Source organism: Nematolebias whitei, chromosome 19 (genome assembly GCF_014905685.2).
Source record: "Nematolebias whitei isolate Nwh7 chromosome 19, NemWhi1, whole genome shotgun sequence".
Taxonomy (NCBI): domain Eukaryota; kingdom Metazoa; phylum Chordata; class Actinopteri; order Cyprinodontiformes; family Rivulidae; genus Nematolebias; species Nematolebias whitei.
Genome location: NC_056516.1, coordinates 28864277 through 28887765, shown reverse-complemented (window position 1 = coordinate 28887765; position 23489 = coordinate 28864277). Strand labels below are relative to the sequence as shown.

General features: G+C 39.2%; 1 protein-coding gene across 1 annotated transcript in view; it reads right to left on the bottom strand.

Annotated features, from left to right (window-relative positions):
* Positions 1-23489, bottom strand: part of akap9 (A kinase (PRKA) anchor protein 9) — a 67068-nt gene that overhangs the window by 11243 nt on the left and 32336 nt on the right. The window contains exons 21-38 of the mRNA XM_037692763.1: positions 22631-22851; positions 17505-17667; positions 14365-14459; positions 13545-13662; positions 12745-12783; positions 11677-11909; positions 9905-10024; positions 7996-8016; positions 6788-6964; positions 6264-6368; positions 5590-5742; positions 5003-5089; positions 3576-4589; positions 2291-2425; positions 2166-2210; positions 1926-2066; positions 1183-1227; positions 17-1069 (exon numbers count right to left, since the gene is read on the bottom strand). Of these exons, the coding sequence (XP_037548691.1) occupies positions 17-1069; positions 1183-1227; positions 1926-2066; positions 2166-2210; positions 2291-2425; positions 3576-4589; positions 5003-5089; positions 5590-5742; positions 6264-6368; positions 6788-6964; positions 7996-8016; positions 9905-10024; positions 11677-11909; positions 12745-12783; positions 13545-13662; positions 14365-14459; positions 17505-17667; positions 22631-22851 (3965 nt within the window). The remainder of the gene's footprint in view (positions 1-16; positions 1070-1182; positions 1228-1925; positions 2067-2165; positions 2211-2290; positions 2426-3575; positions 4590-5002; positions 5090-5589; positions 5743-6263; positions 6369-6787; positions 6965-7995; positions 8017-9904; positions 10025-11676; positions 11910-12744; positions 12784-13544; positions 13663-14364; positions 14460-17504; positions 17668-22630; positions 22852-23489) is intronic.

Sequence of the window (23489 nt, the reverse complement as noted above, 5' to 3'; positions counted from 1 at the left end):
CCACAGAGCTTCTCACCTCCTGGAGCTCCTGTTTGAGTTTAAAAATCAAACCTTCCTGAACTTGAAAGTCCTCAAGAAGTTTCTTATTTTGCTGCTTGTAACTATCGAGCTCTTTGGTGGTGTCCACACTGCTTCTCAACTTCTGGAGCTCCTCTTCAAGTTTAAAAATCAAACCTTCCTGAACTTGGAAGTCCTCAAGAAGTTTCTCATTTTGCTGCTTGTAACTATCGAGCTCTTTGGTGGAGTCCACAGAGCTTCTCACTTCCTGGAGCTCCTCTTCAAGTTTAAAAATCAAACCTTCCTGAACTTGGAAGTCCTCAAGAAGTTTCTCATTTTGCTGCTTGTAACTATCGAGCTCTTTGGTGGTGTCCACACTGCTTCTCACCTTCTGGAGCTCCTCTTCAAGTTTAAAAATCAAACCTTCCTGAACTTGGAAGTCCTCAAGAAGTTTCTCATTTTGCTGCTTGTAACTATCGAGCTCTTTGGTGGAGTCCACAGAGCTTCTCACTTCCTGGAGCTTCTCTTCAAGTTGAAAAACCAAACCTTCCTGAGCTTGGAGTTCCTCCTGCAGTTTCTCATTCTTCTCCCGGTAACTGGCGAGTTCTTCTTTGGTGGCGTCCACACTGCTTCTCACCTCCTGAAGCTCCTTTTTCAGTGTACAAATCAAGTCTTCCCTTGCTTGAAGGTCCTCCTGCAGTTTCTCTTTACGCTCCTGGTAGATGGTGAGCTCTTCTTTGGTGGCATCCACACTGCTTCTCACTTCCTGGAGCTCCTTTTCAAGATTAAAAATCGAGGCATCTCTGGCTCGGAGGTCCTCCTGCAGTTTCTCGTTATGCTCCTGGTAGATGGTGAGCTCTTCTTTGGTGGAGTCCACACTGCTTCTCACCTCCTGGAGCTCCTTTTCAAGATTAAAAATCGAGCCATCTCTGGCTCGGAGGTCCTCCTGCAGTTTCTCGTTATGCTCCTGGTAACTGGTCAGATCTTTTTTGGTGGAAGTAGCATCGCGTTTGACCTTCTCGAGCTCCTGGATAACTTCTGTCATGGCAGCTCCATCTTCTGCAGCTTTTACCTTAAAGATAATTAAACAACATATCAAATATAAAGGTTGTTATAATAAAATTTTAAATATACAGTTTATATAATTCAGTGAATACATTATCTAAAAATAAAGTTTTGACTTACTTGGAAAAGTTCTCCTTTAAGGTGAGCAATGGTCATTTCTCGCTCCTACAGAGGAAGCATTCATCGTTAGATATTTTATCTGTAGATTTTAAGATAACTAGATTTTTCTACAATCAAAACAAAGTTATTGTGATTTTTAGAATATTGTCATAACATAAAACAGATGAAGTGTTTTTTAATTAGAAAATCTAAAAACACAAAACACTGTATGCTTATATGAACTAAAAAAAAATCTGAAAACCTAAAACTTCGCTCTCAAATTATTTTCATTACTGTGAGTATTTAATGCCGTGTGCACGTCTATTAATAATTAGTTACACACTAATGGCTACAGCTCACTTAAAAATACTGTGTGTATTTATTAGATTTATTATACAACACAATGTTTAAATATTTGCATCTTGTTAGTGAATTTCTGAGCTTCCAACCTGCTTTTAAGTGGATTTTTATTACGTTAGGGCAAAGCTAGGTGAGAACTTTTATCCGTTTTATACAATGGTAACTAATCAACTGCAGGCTAAATCCTGATCTCATCACCTGATTCTCAACACAAGAATGTAAACAACTAGGCTAAATATTAACTTATTTGAAAATCTACTTAAATAAACTATAATTTAAAAAAATTATGGCATTTAAAATTTTTGCTAAAAATAACCCCAAAAAAACGATACAGCAGTTTGTTTGTGTTCAGCCTGAATGTCTTTTGGTTTTCTGAATTTCAAGTTGTTTTACTGGCTCCTCACCTGCAGCAGCTCCTGCAGTTTCTCCAGACTTTCTTTGCAGCTGCTCAACTCCTCTTTGGTGGAAGCTGCCTCATTCAGAGCCTCCAGGAGTTTTCCTTCGAGCTCAGACGTCTTTGTTTCTTCCTCAGCGTTGGATGACACCTGCAACAAAAAAAAAAAGCGAAACATTAATTTTATGTCGCTAAGCATGCTTCTTATTAAGAAAATGCAAAACACAAAGAAGCAAATTTGCATTCTAACCATCTGAAGTTGGCCCTGAAGTTTCTCCACAGTGACAGTTTTGTCCTGGAAAGAAAAGCTCAGCGTTATTACCAAACAGAACGTATAATAATAATTATCGTGCACGGGGAGTTCATTTAACATACTTGAAGCTCCTGCTGGAGTCTGTTGCAGCTCTCCTTGTAGTGTTCCAGCTGCTGATAGGTGGTGCTGGCTTCATCTTTGACCTCCTGCAACTCCCCAAGAAGCTCCGTCACAGCTGGCTGCTCAGCAGAACAGATCTGATGAAGAGATGAATGTTACCAGAGCGCAGAGAGTCAAATAGACAGACATTATCACAGAGAACAGAAGAGGGATTTTATTGTTGGAACATTAATATGAGTGCTGGAGAGACAGCCATTAGAAAATATTTTTAAAAATTGATCATAAATATAAAACTCAAGGTTCAAAGCCTAAAAAAAAATTGTGATTATTAATATATCACAAAAGTCACAAGCTAGATTTCCATTGTATATTTGTTTATCTTAAAATGTGCTTGGTGCAATCAGGACATTTTCAATTGTTTCATTCAAATGTATTCACAAACAGAGGGAGTTGTTTCAGTCATTTTCTTTGAGAGCTGCTTCAGTTTTCCCTAACTTTTTAATTTGAAACTAATTTATTGCTCTTTTAAAGGCTCTAAGCGGTTATGGCAATGATTAAAACTTTTTAAGATACTCATCGTAAAGTATGAAATTAGACATTAAAAGATTATCCTATCCTTAACACAACAATTTCCTGTGGGATCAATAAAGTTACATCTTTTATCTTAGATTATCCTGAATTATATCAAAATGTGCATTTTAAAATAATTTATTTTGGTAGTTTTACAGAGTCATTTCTAAGCAGTTCGGGTTCATACTCCACATAAATGAAGTGCTCGGCAGACTCATGTGACTGACCTACATTAGGCTGGCTGCAGTCTGTGTTGGTAAATAAAATATGATCGAATCGGACAAGAGTAGACTTTTTGAAAAGACATTATAAGAGTAAATGTGCAGTTAAATGCAAAAATAGAGAAAGAATAAATAAGAAAATGCTCAAGAAAGACAGTAGAGTGTCATAAAGACTTTTGTGAAATATTTTCTAGAGCAGTAATTTTACTGTTTCAACTAAAATTAACCTTTTTATTCCTGCATACTTTACTCAACAACTCTGAACATTACTATGAACCAGTACATCAAAACGGAGAGGATTCTGGAAATGGATAACTTTGTTTCCGATCTTATTTAAAAAATACACCTTTATTTCACTAAAAAATATCTAATATTCATTTTGAAGAGTGCAAATGCTACATTAACAGTGCACTATAAACACTGACAGGACTGGCAGATGCTGTAGAACAACGTGATGTATAAGGAGGGATGTAAATATTTTTGGTTCAGATCTCACCTCCACAGATGAGGATGCTCTCTGGGATGGCCCGGCCTTCATCTGACTGAGGAGATCCGTGAGCACGGCCAGCCTCCTCTCGTACTCGAGCACCTCCTCCTCTGAGCTGGAGAGCAGCTGCTTCTGGAGCTCCTGGTCTCTCTGGATCCCACTGAGTCCAACCTCCAGGTCCCGAAGCTTTTGTGTCACATGGACCACCTTCTCTGTTGGGGACTGTTTTGCCTGATCCAGCTTGCTGAAAACCATTTGTGGGGTATCAAAGTCAGCGAACTCAAAGACGCGAGGAGCAGGAGGTCTCTGCAGCTCCTGCTGTGGTTTTGAGTCCTCAGATTGCTGCTGGAAGGCCTCCAGCGTAGACTGGCTGACCAGTGCAGCAGCTACTCTTTCCCTCAGATTTTCTTCTAAATTATGAACCTTTTTTTGAAGATCCTCTGCATAGCTTTGACTTTGCTCCACAAGAATCCGACAGTGGTCCATCTCCAAGTCTTTCTCACCTACCAAATCTTCAAGCTCCTGAATTCGCAGACCTAGCTCCTCCACTCTAGAGGAGGCGCTCTGCTCCAAAGCTTGTACTTCCGCCTGCAAAACCACAAGCGCGGCAGTTTTCTCTCTGAGAGCTTCACCAAGCTCCCCCTCTGAGCTGTCCAGCTTTTCTGCTTCAGCTAGAGCTTCTGCACTTTGGTTTAAGTGCAGGTGCGTGTCCAACAGCTTGCTGTGATCTGTCCTCAGCGTCTCCAGATCTTTGGTGGCTCGGTCCATCTTTTGCTTCATTTCGTTGTACTCCTCTTTGGTTGGCTCCCACGTAGCGCTCTCTAACTCGCCTTTACTATCCTCCTCTTCCTCAGCAGCCTGTTTATGCTCGATATTGGCAAGTTCCTGCTGGAGTTTCTCGATGACATCATTCAGCTGCTCGAGCTCTTCTTCTTTATTTCTCTTTAAGCGCTCCTGTTCGCTGCGCAGACACTCTACCTGGGACTCCAACTCTTTAATCATCTCCTCCCTGTCATCAAATTCCTAAAAAAATAAATGAAAAAAATTATTAAAGATAAAAAAAAAGGGGCGGGGGGCGGGGGAGACTTAAAACAAAACCATGGATAACCCACACAACAGTTAAACGTCTGAGTCTTTGTTGTGCTGAGAAAGCTATTTGGGTAGCATTCTTTCCATTTTTACTTAAAATATAAGTTCACACAAAAAATAACTCAGAGGTTTAAAGAGCCACTTCACAAGAGCAAATGATCACCGCAAGACAAAAAGACGATGAATCTACCTACCAGAGATGAAAAAACAACAAGAACAAACAAAAACGGAGCCAAATGGAGCCAACTAACACAAAATGGGACCCAGAGGACACACACAGATCTCCACAGAGCTATGCGTGTACAACATAGACTTTAGCTCTATGTTGTACACGCATGTCTGGTTACCTTGTTATCAGAGGCTGATTCCATGTGTTGAAGCTTAGTGATCTGTTCATTAAGAAGAGCTATTTCCCTGTCCTTCTCCGCCATCACCTTCAAAAGTCAAAGATTATAACTTAATGGCTATTAAAAATATAATTCATTCAGTGTCAGCCTCATGGAGCACAACTGGATATTTATAAACTGGGAACAGGTTAGGTGTCTTTGGAGCAGAAGGGAGCCAAAATAAAAGACGGATAAAAAGCTGCAAACTCAATTTGTAAGCAAGAATTTGTAAAGTACATGAAAACGACACAGTTAGAAATAGACTCACGAAAGAAGTTATTCTATTTAAAATTATCTAGTGCCAGTTTTGTTGGTAAGATTACTCTTTTGTGTTGTAATACAAAGAAATTAAGATGAAACATATTATTTGACAGCAATAAAATCTGTCAAATCAAAACAGTTTCAAAGCTATCAGTGAAAATTATTTAATCTGAACACTCTCCACACTGAAAGACAAAACTTTAAATAATATGAATAAATAAATCGCAAAAATAAAATCACATTTTATACATTGTGCTTCACAGAGAAAACACTGCAGGCGTGTTCACCTGCAGCATGCTGTCCCTGGTTTCCAGGTATTGCTGCTGGCTGCTTATCTCCTTCCTCTGGATCTCCAGCTGCATGTGAAGCTGCTGCACCTCCTCGCTCTTGTTCTCCAACTCCTCTCTGAACTGCTCCAGCTGCTCCTCCAGATTACAGATCTGACACATCAGATAAACAGAAGCTGAACCTTCCAAAGCACATCTTAAGATTTTGCACATAATAAGGATCAGTCAGAGCCAAACATGGAAAATGAAGCTGCTGTGCAACAAAAACACCTACTCAGACATATCAGAAGGGTTTGTGCCATCCACATTTTTAGTATTCAGTTTCTATACATGTTAGTTTGTCAACTGTATTATTCTACACAGTAATGAAAGGTTTGCTTCAAAAGCTCCAGCCTTTCCTGGTGAGTGCACGTTTTATTTCCAGGATTTAAAATAGTGCACAGACATGATCTATATTTTTGACAACTTTCAAGAAATCTGCATCTGTATAGTCAAAATCAAACACTTTGAAGAGCATCAACTGTAACACGACACAGCTTATTAAAAAATAAAGACATTCCACTGCAAGTCATTTAACAAATGGGGTCTGTTTAAAAAATGGAGATGTGATGCTGCACACTGTAAACTGATTTAAGAATATCTCCTTTGTGGCACAAAAGTGAGCAGTCCATTACCTCTTTCTCTTTCCTCTCCAGAGCCTCTCTCTCTGTTTGTAACTGAGCCTCCAGAGTGGAGTGCTTCGCCTCAGTGATGGATTCATGCTGTTTTTTTTCTTCGACCTGCGACAAACACATGAAAGAAACGATGTGGCTCGGCAGCTTTTAAAAGCATGTGGAGAAAAGCATAAAATCTCTTTCAGTCATACTGATCAAGCGCTCGGTGTATAAAGCTGCGCAGTGCAACTCCAATCAATCTTCTGCTGCTGAATATTTATAGTGTTTCCAACCATTCCTTTAGTTCCATCATCAATAAACACCGGGGGAAACCTTAACATTAGCTAGCGACAACTCAGCGACAGAAGACTGCCGGGGCGGCTGAAGATGACCCACCCACACATTGTTCTCCCTCCCAGCCCTCCCCCTTTAGCTGTCACCTCAACTACATGCTTGTACACACACTGCCACACTCCCTTTTCTCTCCTGCTGTCTCTGCTTCAGTCTTCAGCGCAACCTTCACCTCCCTCCTTCCCCCTCCTCACCTTCTCCAGAGACTCAGCGCTGGCCAGCAGGGCCTGCTCCAGCTCGCGGATGCGGCTCTCCAGCTTTTCAATCTCCTCGTCGCGCTCTCCCAGCTCACGACGCAGCTGCTCGGAGCCGAGCAACAGCTCACTGCACCAATCTGCCTTCTCCTTCAGCTGGGTGGTCAGCTGCTCCACCTGGTAACCAAGAGAGGGAGAAACAAATGACCAAAGAGGGGAGGGGGGGATGGTTTAATGAGATCCGCTTGCAGAACAAAGTCGCTACAGTGTAGCTGGCACATGTGCAGTTAGCGGTGCAGTCAGCTGATCCACCTGAGAAAGAGGAAGGGGAGGTCGGGTGTGAAAAGAGGTGCAAAGATTTCACTCAGGGTGACACAAATCAGGACAGGAACCTTAAACAACTGAGAGCTAACAGATCCACCTGTGAGAGCGAAAAGATCAATAAGAGCAGGGAGAAAGGCTGACAGGTGGGGAGGTGAACCAACAAGACGGGATTGTATTCTCATTAAGAAAATCAAGTGCAGATGGTTCTCCTGCTTGGTTAAATCTAAGAGGAAAACTCAAACCAAAGCTCCGTCATAAAGCTAACTTTTAAGATGCATTTTTTAAAGGAGTGTAACCATTAAAAAGACAAGACTGTAACAAAATCAAAGCCAACGTGATGACGCAAACAATTGTCTTTTCACAGCATTTATGTCATTTAACATTAACGCACAACATGGACTCATCATCAAACCACTTTAGAACACAATTTTAATGTGGCTTAAGCTTTAAACTTGATTAAATTGTGAATATTTTTATCTAATTTCTCACTTAATATTCAGAAAAATCTCGGCAGCTTGTTTATTTATGCACAGCCACAATTGTTCAAAGCTGTGAAGTCCACAGATGGCATCTGAGTGACAAATGTACTTTTTATCTTTATCTTTTAGCCCACACTGAGGAAAAAAAATGGTACACTGCATAGCAAACAAAAACACACAATTTATTTCACGCCATATCATTAAACACTTTTTAAAACTCGGACGTCCTCCCCAGCTGTTTGCCTTTTGGATATTGTGCAGGGACGTCAGATTTGGAAACAAAAGGATGGAGAGGAGGGATATAAACAAAACAAAAGATGGAAAAAAGATGGGAATACGAGAGCTGGACGGCATTAATGCACTAAAGGTTTGCAGAGGGAGAGCACGCAGAGCTAGAAGCAGTACCTTAAAGGCTACTCGATCCACCTGCAACAGCCACAGGAGAAAGAAGGCAGAGGCATAACGGATCACAGGGTGGAGTTCAAATGCAAAAGGAAAGCAGAGAAAAAAACACTTAGTAATGATGAAAACGTTACGAGAGTCTATGGAGATTAATCATGGTGGAGAGGCTTCAGGATGTTGAAAGCAGAAGAGCAAACTATAAGCTTGAAGCACGAGAGCCCAAAATCCAAAATGTATTTAACTTGAAAGAAAATGTAGGTTATTTTTTATTTAGTTATTTTTCCAGATCATTCAGAAGCCAGAACACAAGTAATTAAAAATGGATGACAAAACAAATCTTGTGAAATGATTTCCAATCAACCAATCAAATGCAATTAGGGAAGGAATATGAGAAAAGCTTTTTTTCAGGAGTTGATTGTTTTCCTTTATCACATAGCAGAAAATTAGCCGAGTTAAACTGTTGTCTTTGGTAGAAACAAGTTGCCTTCACACTCGCAATTTCCCAGCAAATTAGACAAATTACTTGCAAATTAGATCGCAGTGTGCAACAATTTAATCTGTTTGAGAAAATTATCACCAACTCAACTGTGCGTCAAGGTCCTCACAACAGTGTAGATATAAAAATTTCTCATCTTTTGTGAGCTTAGTTAAAAATAACAAGAACATATCCTTAAAAAAACACAAACAGCACAGCTGATAGATGGCATACAAGGACAACCGACTTGGAATAAATGACGATGCACAAACGCAAACAGTTTTCGTAATATTTTGTTGTAACACTAAAAATACTTATCAGTATATCCTACAAGCCTGCTGGTATAATTGGAACAAAATTAATTAATTTAATGTATTAATGACAAATGATTCACTAAAAAGTAAACACCCCATCTTGTCAGATGCGTCTGTGAGCTGACATAATTATTGAAGCAGTTTAGTTAATTTCATGGTCAGTCTGGGACGATTAACCCGTCAGCACATTTCAGACATAATAAATCTAAAATAACGGACGAACTTTAGATACAAAAGTCTGAGTCGCCTCTTCTTTATGTTTTGTTTCCAAGGAGTCAGACTTTTTAGAAATATTTAGGAGGACTTGAACAATAGTTCTCCCAGTTTTCTAGTCATCTAAAAGTATTTCTTATATTTTTTTGTCTAGTCAATGTACCTAAACATTTCCTAAAGCCAGGACTTTTTTTAGACACCTTTACCCCAAGTTTAGGCTGGTTTCTGTTTTTGAATGAGCTTAATAGCACTAAAAAAAACTATTGTATAAGTTCCAAACATTCTTTTTTTTTCTAGATGTGCTTAAAAAATTGTGTCTCTGCAATAAACTTGTTTTTGCATCGTTGTTTGTGATAATACATTTAATAATTTCACTCTAGCATCAGTAAAGTATCCGTCGCTGTGTCACCCGTTGTGTTTAAACCATGCATGACTCAAATGTCTGTATTAAGTGGCTCCACAAACAAAAAGCGTCCTTCTGAATGAGGTCAAGGCTAAAGATTGGACCAAAAACAAGTGAAAGAGCAGTCGATGAAGAAAGAAATACTTGTGAAAAACGTATTAAACTCTTGCTTAAAACCATTTTTAAAACGTATTCTTGTTTTTGAATATCTTGGGAAGCAAAATCTAAAAAACTCAATTTAGACTTTTTTTTTTTAACTTTACTGTGGATATGAACAGAATTTACAGTATTTATTAATTTAAGCATACAAATGAAACTAACTATTCCAGAACTTTCAAACCACAAGCTTACAAAAGGTTTGGTATCACTTTCAGGACAGCACAGGTAACTCTACCTCCTCCATTGTTCCGCTGTATGTCTCCAAGCCTTGTTTTGCAGCCACAACAAGGTAGCGTTTGGACAAATCAGCACTTCTCTGGCACAGAACAGAACTTCCTTTCCCGTTACCTCTCGGTTTCTTTGCTCCGATCCAATCTGAAGCTTCTGTGGGCTCTTCAGCTGCTGCTCCAGCTTCTGGATCTCCTGCTGGAAGAAGTCCCTCTCGTGTTCTCGGTCCACAGCTTGCTCCTGGACACCAAAGACGATATAGAAATACAAAAATGGTTAAAAAAACAAAAACAAGCTTCTAAACCAACTATTGAGCTGCAGAGTAATATCATCAATGTAGGATTACAAACATCACAAATTTGGTTTTATTGTTTTTACATCCTGACAGGTGAAAAGACCTGCTCAATCCAGAATAACCTTTTCTGATCTTGGTTTGACCTTGTGATGAAAATAATATTTGTCATGATCGTTTCCTCTGTTATTTGTAGTTTATCAAGTATTTAATCTGCTCTCAAACATGACCACAAAATCTCTAGCTGGAATTGTGAATGTCTTAAATTTGCACTAAAATAGTAGATTTTACACAGCTTTTTTTTTTATTTTAAAAGTGATATGAAGAAAATATTGTCCAGCTGTTGCCTTCAACATTTATAAACATGCTGTATAATGATGTAAATACAAGACAGACATTTCAGCATTTACAGGCTTATTTAACCCAGTTACTACCAGTAAGACTTCAACTTTAGACAGCCTAATAAGGATTATTTCCCCCTCAATAAAAATTAGGAAATATCTTCATTTTTAAGGATTTTTTATCATCTTGACTATAAAATTTGATGGTCTTGGTGATTTCCTAAAAATGTAAACTAATGACTGAAATTGTGAAATGTAAACAAAACAAAGTGTATTAATTTTCATTACAGCCCACATGTTTAAGTACAGTCACCTTCTGGCCAAAGACATCAATAGAAAAACAGGTATTTGTTATTTTATTAAGATTTAAAAAAAAGTTTATTTGGAGTCATTTTCTAAGAGCCATTTGTTTCTGTATTTTTGTACGGTTTCTATAAACTGTGCAGAAGGAATCCTGCAGTAAAAAAGCTAATGTAGTCTGGTTGGTGAACTGTGGCGGTCTGATAATGCCAAAGTGATGAAATCAAAACTACAAGGAAGTTTTGCATTAGGTGCAAAAAATATTAGCCAGTTTTCATTTTTTAACTCATTTTTGCCAGGGTCAAATTGCAAGGTTGCGAAAAATAATTATGACTGAGTCAAGCGCAGGAAAGAGGTGAGAATAAAAGTGATCACCTTTCAGAATAAATGGTATATGGACTTTTCTATCTAATCCAGATCCTCAAGGCACTTAACACTAAAATCTGTGCCCTCATTTACCCATTCATACAGCATTCTACTTCTTTACAAAGACTAATCAGAGCTTTATCACATTCATACACCGATGGGACACACATCAGAGGCAATGAGGGGTTCAGTGTCTTGCCCAGGGACACTTCAGCATGTGACTGCTGGTGGAATCAAACCCCCAACTCTTGCATTGGAGGACGACTGCTCTAACCACTCAGCCACAGCTGCCCCTAAATAAAATAAAATAAAATACACTCCAGATCAACAAATATTACTATTTAAATAGACATATTTATAAACATTTTTATAATTTCTGTTCTGCCAGTACAAAATTAATTATGAAACGTTACTAAAGAACTAAATAAATCAAACACAAACTGTTTAACAAAGATTTTCAAAAATTGTACATTTTGAGATTTTTAAACGATGACCTAAACCGATCACTTTAATTCTACTATAAAAGCATATATGGGTGCACTTGATTCAGGGCGGGTTTGACAACATCAGAGGCATTTTTCTTAGTGTCTTACATCGAGAAACTTCCTGTTCTTCTCCAGCTGCTTCTCCAGAGCTTGAATTTGCTGTTGGAAGTCTCCGCTCTCCGTATTCTGAGCGTGCTCCAGCTCGATCACCCTGTTGACCTGCTCCTCCAGCTCCGCCTCCAGCAGCTTCACCTGCTTCAGGAGGTCCGTGTTCTCCTTCTCCGCTTGACGCTGGACATCCACCTTCTCTTTCATCAGCTTCTCCGTCTCCTCCAGCAGGTCTACAGGACACGACGAAGGAAGGGGGGTAAGATCAGCTGACAAATCTGTCAATGAGTCACGCACGTTTGATTTTGGAATTGGGTTAAGATGCTGAGATGAAAACGAAGAGTCTAAAGTTTGAGTGCCATCGTGTGGTCATATTTAATCCAACTTTAAGTTTTGAAAATAATTATATCATCTCATTCTAATAGAATAACTTTTACAACTGATCATCTAAAAAAAATAACCAACATTAAACTCTTCCAGCATCTCAGTCAACTTTCCAACCCCGTTACCAATCATTATCCCATCACCCCCCAGTCGCCTCTCCTTTCTGCTGCCACCAGTGATTATCCCACACCGCTGAACTCAGGATCAAACCCAGCAGGACCAGTGCAAAATTAACAGGGTGAGAGGAGTGCAAATGACAAATCAGACACATGACAGTCCAGACATTTAACCATGCCCTTTAAGCTTTTACAGGCAGGGGAGAATTCCTCGTGAACAGCCAATCATTCCACTCAAATATGTTGTGAACGCAGCGTAAAATCATTGAAACAGACGGCTGACAACAGGAGGAAAAATGTTAAAGTAACGCCTAAAGATTAATCATGCCCAAATTAGTGCCAACATCGACTCCAGGACATTAAAAAAGACAAATAGAGACAAAAACCAGTGAAAACAAAAAGCTGTGACAAAAAGTTAGTGATTGCTTTGTGAGCCAAATGCAAGCAAGCTCCGAGCTTTGTTGGCAAGTTGCTGGATTAGGGTCAGAGATCCAACTGCCACTTACTCAGACAACTTAAAAAGAACATTTACAGATACGACTGAGCCATGCTCACAGTGGGGACACACCTGCTTCAGGTGCTGCAACCATTGCAGCTTCAACTAGGCCTACAGGAGAATGAGAAAGCACAGAAATTTAACATGCACTTGTTTTTGTTGCCATGAACAGGAAACGTATTCAATAAAGAGTAGGAAAGGGTGAAAATAGGAAAGTTGTTTTTTTCTTTTTTGTTTCACAGCAGAAACCTAAATCTCTAGAAATTATGTGAAAGGAAAAAAGCACTGAACAAGCCCATGTGTACATATTCAAATGCAGACTACTCACCTTTTCTGGAAGAATAAAAATCAGTGGAAACAGTTTACATTTCAAGTTATTTCTTTGGAAACAAAAGCTTTAATCTAAAAGTGGTCCTAACTCTTTAACAAAGACACAAAAAGTATTTATAACAAAACTTTTTGTAATTAACTGTGGTATGTCTTGTTGGTGATGCTGCCTAAATAAGAGTTTTAAAAATTCTCTATGGACTACAAGAACTCTACACTAAAACAAAAGTCATTGTGAGGCTGTGGTCCATTCCCAGAAGCTTTAGAGCAAATCGTCAGCATATTTGACAAAAAAACAAACAGGAAAACAACTCCTGTGTACTCAAACTAACTTTGCATCAGTGTTTTCACAAAACAAACCTCTGGTGTAAATCAATAAACAATTTACGGTTCATAATCAACTCCTGACCTTCATACAGTCTCACTGAAAGCAGATTTTTGATTCGAGTCTTTGACAATTCAGACAAAAATAAGGAACAGCAGCCAATCTTCAGTAGACCCTTTGAAAAGCTCTTTTTTTTCCTCCTTTCTTCCTCGATACCTACAAAGCTCACGTGGTCCGGCCTCCTCCCTCATGGCGTCCTGTTGTCGTGACAACAGCTCACGCTCCTCAAGCATCTGAAGTCTTTCCTGCTCCAACTCGTGCAGCCGGCTACCTGTTACCTGCGTGGAAAATTAAAATCAGGATATAAGCCTGTTGCCACTAGCTGACTAAATCCGTCTTATTTTTAACAAACTGTACGAAAACTTTGCACTGCTTTTATAACCCAAAATTTTTCTTATTTACAGTAATTGTTAAATATTTTTAAAAATTGGTTGGGTGTCGTTTTAATCAAGTGAATTAGTTGAGAGCATTTTTAGGAGCACAATGTAATATAAATATAATATTCAATTAATTCAAAAATACTTTATTAATCCCAGAGGGACTAATACATTATTACAATATAATAATATAAGTAAAATATATAGTAAGTATATACAAGTAATATATGTATAATAAGTATATAAGTTTATAAGTATAATAAGTAATATGTAATATAAATAAAGGTTGAATGAACATGTGAAATAGTTTCAAATTGGAAATAATTTATTGTAAAAAAGAAATGTCACTCATAGCTGAAAGCTTTTATTATGAAAATACATCATAATTCCAGCATCATCTTTACGATTTATAATCTGAATTTGTGATATTAAGATGACTGTAGAGCAAATGAAAACCATTTTATGACAATTTGTCGCACATCCAATTGTATGAGTTTTGTTAATTGAAACCAGAATGCCTTTGGCGCCAGGAGTAAAATCTACTTTTAATGTTGTCACAACTCATTAGCTTTTCTGAAGTGATTACTCCTCCCTGCAGCTCACCTGCAGCTCTTGCTCGAGGCTCTGCTGGAGTTCATCCTTGTGGCGTAGCTGCTCCTCCAGCGCAGCTCGTTCACCCGTGTAGCCATCGATGAGACCTGCGTGCAGTCCGTGCAAGAAAAGCACAGTTAAAATTAAATGATCAGATTTTCATAGAGCTTTTGAATGCATCGCTTCTGCTCCCATTTTGAAACATTTCAATCCATTTTGTTGTTCTTGTACAGCTTCAGTCACGTAATGACTGCAGGATACAAAATACAAGCAAAATATATAAACAGTTGTGTTTTCGTATAAACAAGCAAGTGCAAATATACGACACATTTTCGATATGTATGAAACAGAGCGGTGAACACAATGAAAAGCTTTAATTACTGTACTGCTTTGTCACAGGTCAGCGTAATTTTCTATTCTGCAATCCAATTAGATGGAGGAAGCAAGTAAACAACAAGAATCTGCTGAGAAAATCTCCATTTTAACAAACTGATTCCAGCACTCAAGAGATCATATTTTATCACTTGATGATTGTTTGTGAGAAGAAGAATCAAAGTCGTTTGTAACGTTTGCCTAAAGAGGGAGCTTTGTGAAACAGCTATCAGAAGATTAAAGACAAAAACAGCTCGTTCAACAAATAACGAGCTGGGTCTTCATCCCGGCAACATTATGGGATGAAAACAGGTAAATAAACCCTGTTTGTTTCTATGAAAACCTTGACATTTAATATGATCCATCGGTCAGTGAACAGAATCTTCTTTTAAGGCTGAGCTCGAATTTAAAACCAGTTTGAAAAGGCCACACCCTGAGGTTTTACCTGGATCATCCACACAATGGCAGACGTGTTTCTCTTTCAGCTCGCTGGTATTTGTCCATGAGATACAGGCTCAGCAAGGATCAAACACTCCCAGAGTTAATGAGGAGGTACATCCCATGACCTCATATTCAAAGCTCTTTTTATTTGTTGTAAAGAAGAAGGTTTACAAACAGGGTGTAGCGCTCACTTCTCATTATCATGTCAGTGACGGATGACAGACCAATTGACATAAAGTACTTGGGACAGCTTTGGCAGACTTTTCCGTATTATTGCCTGAAGAACAACATTTTGTGATGGAAGGCTGAGCAACTTTTCTTTGGATCCTTCAGGATATTTATTGCCTGCTTCCAAAAGCAGATGATAATGATTTTGCCTGTGTTTGTGTGTGTTCGTGTCTGTTTATTACCAAAATATTTCATAAACCATTGGACACAATTGAATCTGCAGAGAATGGCCATATATTTACATCTACAACTGATTAACCACTGATTAAAGTCGATCTAATTTAAAACAGTCGCCACAATTAATCAACTTTAGAAAACACAAAAATGGCTAAAACTCAATACAGTAAAATTTACAAATAATGAGTTAAAATTTGACGTGGCAGTAGCCGAGAGACAATCACAAAATATACACTACAGTAATTTTTGCTGTGTAAGTCGCAGTTTTTTGCATAAATTAGAATGCCTGTGACTTATACAGTGAAGGGACGTATTTATGTTTTTTCTCCCATATTTATAACCCAATTTTTGGCTGAGATATGACGATTTCATTCATTCTGACATGGAAAATATTGAACACTACCATTTTCAGCCACTAGAGGGCCCTCTATGCATATGGCAAGCCAAGTGTCCCATTAATAGGTAAAAGTAGTTATTAATGAGACACTTGGCTTGCCATACCAAGCCACCTTCGTCTCGCTCCGAAACTCCTGGAGCAAATGACTAATCAGCTTCATTTCGTCACAGCGCCCAGACAAAATTGCAGCTAATTTAACCATTAAAGTGCATTTATTAAAGAAAAGGTAAACTGAGACACACCTTTGCTATAATTTCAAGCAAACAAATAATTGTTTTCAGGTGGTTAACTTGTTATATTTTCAAGAAATGCACAGCGAGTCGTCCGTCTGCGCGATCTTGCTCCTGCAAATTGGCTTTTGAAATGCAGCTGATCTGATCGTCAAAGTGCATTTATTAAGGAAAAGTTCAATCGAGACACACCTTTCCTATACTTTTGAGCAAACAAATAATTGTTTTTAAGGGTTAATCTTATTAAGTTCTTGTTAAAGTCCTCCCGTGCACGCTCCCGCGGTCGCCATTTGGCAGCCAATCGATTTTTTGGCACAACACCGGCCCACAATTCCGGGTTGTCAGCGGTGATGCGTAACAACAAACGTGATGCGTCAGTGATGACGCATAATAGGTGCGACTTATACGCGAAGCGACATATTTATGATTTTTCCACTTTATTAAACATATTTGGACTGATGCGACTTATAAGGCGGTGCGATGTTTACGGCAAGCACGGTAATTGTGACATCTTGTGAGACCGCATGTGATTGTGTATAAAATACACTACACAGCTATACAGACACACTATAAAAATAAAGTGTATGCTCAATAATCCAGGTAGAATAATAAAGTCCTTTTTAGGTCAGCAAATATTTGCGCCTCCTCTGTAAGATTACTGAACACAAACATTGTAACAGGATCTCAGTCTTGTAAAAGACAATCCAAGATTAGAAAAGTCCACAAACTCCCTGATGTTCTGCGTTTCTACACAGCCAACCGGGGAAAATGATTAGTACACCGTGCAATTTCCAGAGTATTTAAAGTCTGAAAAGTACAGAGCTTGTATTTGGTTTTGTTACCACGGTTGACACTCACAGACCATCTGCCTCCATTAGTTTACCACCAATCAACAAGATCTTTACCACCAATCAACAAGATCTAAAAGGAAGAAAATGTAACTTATGAAATGACCGATTTACACCAAACAACTTACAGATTTTTGTTTTGTTCAGTTTTTAATGGAACAATCAAATTTTCACCTCCCGTGCTTTTTAATTTTCTAAACAGCTGATGCCTTCACTTCCTGTAACACCCTCAACCTCCAAACACATGTGCTCATGTTTGTCAAATCTTCGTGCAGATAAACTCTAACAAAGTACAGTTCGTTCTACTAAGACGCCTCTGAACAAAAAAACAATTTTCTAAACCCAAATATAAATTGCTCAAAATACAAATCAAACCAAGACAGATTTGTCTTTCGTGTTGCTGCTTCAGAAGGTTATCCTCACTGAGTTTTTGAGTCAAACATGAAAACAAATGCTAACCTTCAGCACGGTGGAGTTCCAGAGCGAGCTGCTCCCGGGCACGAGCCTCCTCGGACAGCCTCTCCTGCAGCTCCTCCTGCTTCTGCAGCAGCTCACCGATCTCCTGGTTGTGGCGGAAGGACTCGCGCATCAGCTCAGTCTGGGTCACCCGGGCATGTTCAAGCTAAAAGGAGACAGAAGACAAAATAATACTGACTAAGCAGGAGGTGGTCTTTGGAGCAGTCACGCTCATAACTTTTATTCAATAACTAACATTACCCTTAAACTGAGTTTTGTTATGGCAATTTATTGCCACTGTTAGATTAAAATAAATAGTTTTAGCAGCTTAATTCAAATGCAATTACAGCATGCTGTCAGGAAACAGGTTAAGGTTAAGTGTGTCAGGATCAACAGGTAGTGATATTAAACAACAGCAGCTAGAGGGAGAGGAACTGTTGGAGAGATAAAGATGGAAATTTGAGATTTCTGTTTCATTATAATTTATTTTATAATACAGAACAAGTACAACACTAAAGGACAAGTGTGATTTGGAGAGCGCTAGTGCTACTAACTTATCTAGTGAGAAGGATGGATTCAAAATTTAACGTTTTTAGCAATTTGATAATCCTGTTTGGGGACGATATATTTGTTGATGATCAAAATGGCTCATTTGACTGCTGCAAACATTTAGTAAGGTGCTTACTTTATACCAACAAACAAACAAACAAGAAAAATGGAGGAGAAAAGATTTGGTATTAGAACTAAAACAACCAACACTCTATAGCAGATGAACAATATTTGAGAATCACGTCTTTGAAATCAGGTCAAAATAAATCCACCAAACGTGGACACGACACTGAAAAATGCACCATCCTTCAGCTGATCTTTTGTATCCCAAGTTTTGAGCCAATAATGTTTTAGCAAATTAAAACAGTTACATTTTTTTTTGCATTAAACCATGTTATCTTTGATATTTTCATCATTTCATTAAGATAAATAGGAACAAATTGTGTCTTTCTGACAGGCTGCTGGTAAGAAAGAACCCAAAGACCCAATTTTAAATAGTTTTTTGCAAAGTTGTTTGTTATATGTTCACAACATTGGTTAATCTTTTCTTATACCTGATTGACTCATGGGTCAAAGTGTTATGGTTTAACAATCATTCAAACAAAAAAATAACTTTCCCTTAAAAGGATTAGGCACTTGAATTTCAAAAAGTGAGCTAAAAATTCCTAAGCAAAACTTGAAAAAACAAAACAAACAAAAAAAAACTTCAGAATGTCCGATGAACCTTTAATCCAGAAAATATTGATATTACAACAAAGTCTGGGTTTTGGAAGCAGAATATAAAGAAATGAGGGATAAAGCGAAGTCTTTCCACAGCACTGTATTTAGAAAGGGTTTGGCAACACAGTTTATAGTCTAAGGTTGTAATGACTTTATGATGATCGAATACCGGACAAACAGTCAACTCGTATGGAACAAAATGAGCTCATGTGCTGAAGTAACAGCTATGCAGTAATTTACAGTTAGAATATCTGTAAAAAGACCTGCTAGTCAGGTGACAGAGAGCATAATGTCCTTGTAAAGCTGCTAAGATATCATGATAATGCAGTAAACCACCAGCTCACACAAGCTAATTTTCCATAGATTTTCATATCTCCCTGAGCAAAGGTCTTATTATTATGGGACCTGGGAAGTGGAAATAAGAACTTGCCGCAGGGGGAAGTCATATGATCTTTCACCTAATGATTCAGGAGAGCTGCTGTGTGCCTACATGGAAAGACATTTTAGCTTACATCATACGTACATCTACAGACCTGGACCATAGAAAGACAGAGAAATGAATCCATAAAACATTAATCAACTTTACATATGCTCTACTTAACTGGTAAAGGAAGCACAACCCCCCTCTTTATGCAATACAGTTCATGTGTGGGGTAACTTACTGTATACGGAGGAGTGGGCAGGGAGATTTTGGATATGACCTTAAGAAGGTGTCCATTAGTCTTGTGATTGACGTGAGAGATCTGTGTCTGAATCACCACGGCGTTTTTCGTGTTTAAGGTGCTGCTCAGTGGGAAGGGTCGGGGAAGGGGTACACGAGATTCCACCTCGTACACATCCTGATCCTCCCCCTCCAGCCACGTGCTGCTCTGCATGCTCGAGTTCCAGTAAGACCGATGGGAATCCATGGTTTTGCTTCCTATCTGGAGTCACGACAAGGAGGTGTCATTTGCCATGATTCGTCAGTCTGAGCTGAGCTGTGCAACCACAAATGGGAATAAAGTCCAGCAAGAAATGAAGCAGCGTTATATGTTGTGGGTAGCTCCAAGCAACAGTCTCTATGTGTTTTGCCCACAGACCCAGGAAGCGTAAACAACTACCACCGAAGGTGACATTCATCTCATTCACATGCTGCCCAGCAGAGGTAGAAAAGGTTCCAGGTGTATAGTCAAAAAAAGAAAAAGAAAAGTCCTCCAGGAAAGGTAAGAGTTTACATAGTCCTACAATAAAGTGTCATCCTCGGGAGCAGGTTGAAGTCAAATCCAGGTCCTGCAGCCTAAAAGGCACTCCTACACATGACCGTGGAAGGTAAGTAAACACAAACATTTCTGCTCTCGGCGTCCTGCGTTCAGACGGTTCGTGTTCTCTGACCTTCTTTCCTCAGAGTGAAACCATAATATGCCGCTCACAAAGCTCACACCCCCACTATTGCTCTTGCTCTTCCCTCGCTCTCTTTCTATCTGGAGATTCATTAACAATACAATCCCCGCTGTAGCAGCCCCAACCTGCAGGCGAGCCTCCCTGGGGCCCCCACTGATTGTCTACTACTCCAAGCCTCAACCGGATGACGGTGAAATGACAGCTCAGATGGAAAGTCAATCACTCGTGATTTTCTTCTTACATCCTTCTAGCTGTTGTCATTCCCTCCTCTCAAACGTTCCTGCGCTCATGCCAATACATCACTATAGCTGGTTTTCCTAATTTATCCTCCAACAAAAGATAAAATCCAAGACTACCAGGTAGTTGTGAGCTTCCAAAAGAGGATACTGTTCCTGCTTCCTACAACAAACACACCTATAAGGATACTGCTCAGAAAAGAAGTGGGAGGGGAAGCAGGTGTGGCTTCAGTCTTTGAAGCCAGTCGACCAGGTAGATTTGCAAACTGTTTAAACACACTCCCCTATCACAGAAACAACCACCAAGAACACACACCCATTCTACAAAAAGCTGCCCAACCAGATTTCCTCCATTTGTAGCAGTAAAAATAAGCAATTAGGGCAGTCTCCACTAGAGTTCAGCCTCTCTTGGGTATGTCTGCTGTTATACTTGCTGCGCATGAGCTATTTGTACGTCTCACTGGTTAATAAAGGCAGAGAGTAACAAGAGAACGAACACCTACTAGAGGGCAAATAATTTACAGCTGTGGCTCAATGAAGACACTTAACATTCCTGATCGGGCTTGTTACATCAGTCTCTACTCAAGACGTGGTGATTCGGTAACAAACGAGACAAGACTAATGTGCACCAGATCAATAGCAACAGGAAAATCATTGGAGAAACCATTAGACTTTGTAGATTGCACATTTATTGTGCCGTCAATGACGTGGACTTGGAAAATAATTACTACTTGCAACTATTATATTTAATAAAACTACAAAACAAAAACAGTTTTGCAGTATTTCATTTATTTATACGCTGTTTGGCCATTTAGAAGATAAACGCAGTAAAATACAAGCGGTTTTGAGACAGTATGAAATAAAGTAGAGCCCAAAAATGAGGTAAAGGAGCTTTAAAACCACGAGCACGATCAGTTAACATAAATCAACAACCATGATGCAAATGTTGCTGAAACGGTAAAACCTGGCAGTTTTCTTTAAATCTATTTTTAGATCGCCAAGACAAAACTCATTTCAGCGTGAATAAAGCATGAATTCCAGCCAGAGGGGGGATGAGTTGTGCTGCCAGTTACAGTAACACACTCAATGGCCTAGTTTTACTGGCCTCATCCCTTTGGACTGACACAGGACACAGTGGGAGGACTACATGGACACCCCTGAGGGGATGGGGTCGTTCTCTGCAAACTGGACCAGGATAGGCTGCTTGGCCAGACAAAAGCTCCGTGTAAATACCGCTCGTATCTACGGGCAACCGCTGGGAATGAGGCAGCTCCTTTGTGTGCGAATTCTAGACACGCCAACTTTTTTTGCCAACCAGATTTTGCCATCTCAACCCCCATTATGTTTCCGTGAACAAGCAAGCGCACAAATCCACACAGAGGGGGTTAACCGTGCTGACAGTTCATCATTTAAATGGTTTTTGACAAAACGTAAAAGCGTCACTTGAGCTTTTTGTTTACTGGAAACTTTAAAGCACAAACAAACATGAGCATTTGAGCAAGATGCTGTTTTTTTCTCCCTAATTTGGAGCCTCAAAACCTGGTAGATTTTATGAAGCTTGTATCGTTTGCTCAACGGGACATGCAGATCAACTGGAAGATGTAAACTTTGTTCAGCTGTCCAACAAATTAAAATGAAAAACTTGCATTTCGGAGTAACAGCAGCTGCCCGTGTCTTCAGACTCTTTATAAGCTTGGCACATCTAGCAACTTGAATTTTGATGTGTTCCACTGGTTTGCAACAATCTCCACAGACACACGGGCTCTGATTTTAATTTCTAAACATTCAAATGTCCCCATCTAAACTACTTTAGTTTTGCTTTAGCTTCCATCCATCGTCTTTACCCGCTTCTTCCTTTTCAGGTTGCGGGGGGACACCCTGGACATGTCTCCAGTCCATCACAGGGATGCATAGAGACAAACGAGACAACCAATCACTCTCTCACTCACACCTAGAGACAATTTAAAATGACTAAATCAGCCTAACATGCATGTTTTTGGTTTATGGGAGGAAATCAGAGTACCCGGAGAAAGCCCACGCATGCACGGACAGAACATGCAAACTCCACCCAGAAAGGCCCCTGGACAGGGATATGAACCGGAGCAACCTGCTCGCTGAGAGGCAGCAGCTCTACCAACTGCGCCACCGTGCTGCCCGCTTTAGCATACCGGTACATAAAATGACAAATATTAGATAAGCAAGGATAAGTATCGCTTATCCGAGAAAAAAAAGCATGTTTCCTACCTGTCCGGTCGTGCCAGTGATGGTCATCAACATCTTCTCCACAGCTGCCTGAAGTCGGCTGCTGACGCCCGTGAAATATTCCTCATTCCTGAGTTGTGGCTCTGCACCGAGGAGCAGGCTGTCCATCATCTGCTGGGACATCTCCAGACCCTCGTCAGCCTCCAGTTCCCCTGACCAGATGCGCACGTTGTCGGCACCGGTTTCACCGCTCCTGCAGCTTTCTGCAGCAACAGATGGCAGAAATATGCCACATTTATTTATTTATGCATCATATAAACTGCAACAAAATACAGGATAATATTTATCTAATTACAAATTCATTAGGACATGCAACAAAAAACATGTTACCAACACAATTTATGTAGAATTCAAAAATCTGATAAGCCAGGATGCAAACAGATTGTAAACTTAGATCCATATTAAGAAAAGAAAAAGAGCATCTGGTATAAATCAACACAACATAAACACTGCTTAGTTATGCAATTCACATTTAGTCATTCAAGCAACTTTCTCATTTTCGTAGGATATCATTGTAGAAGATGGAGGCTGTGCAGCTCATGTATTATTTTAGCAGCTTGTTCTATTTATTCTCTTTATAGATATCAATTTGGAGACAATGAACAGAACAGAAGAATAAGGCAGTGGATGATTTGAAGTACCAGTAAATAATTTAAATTATTATTACTATAGGTTTGTGTACGTGTTCAATGTTGTTAAATGCATCATACAAAAACTTTAAGGAATCTGTCCTAAATATTATAAATGTAAAAAACACCAGAGTGTCACTAATTATGATAATCTAAAAAAAAAAAAACCTACTGAAATACTGTAGAATATTATTCAGATAATACTACAGAGG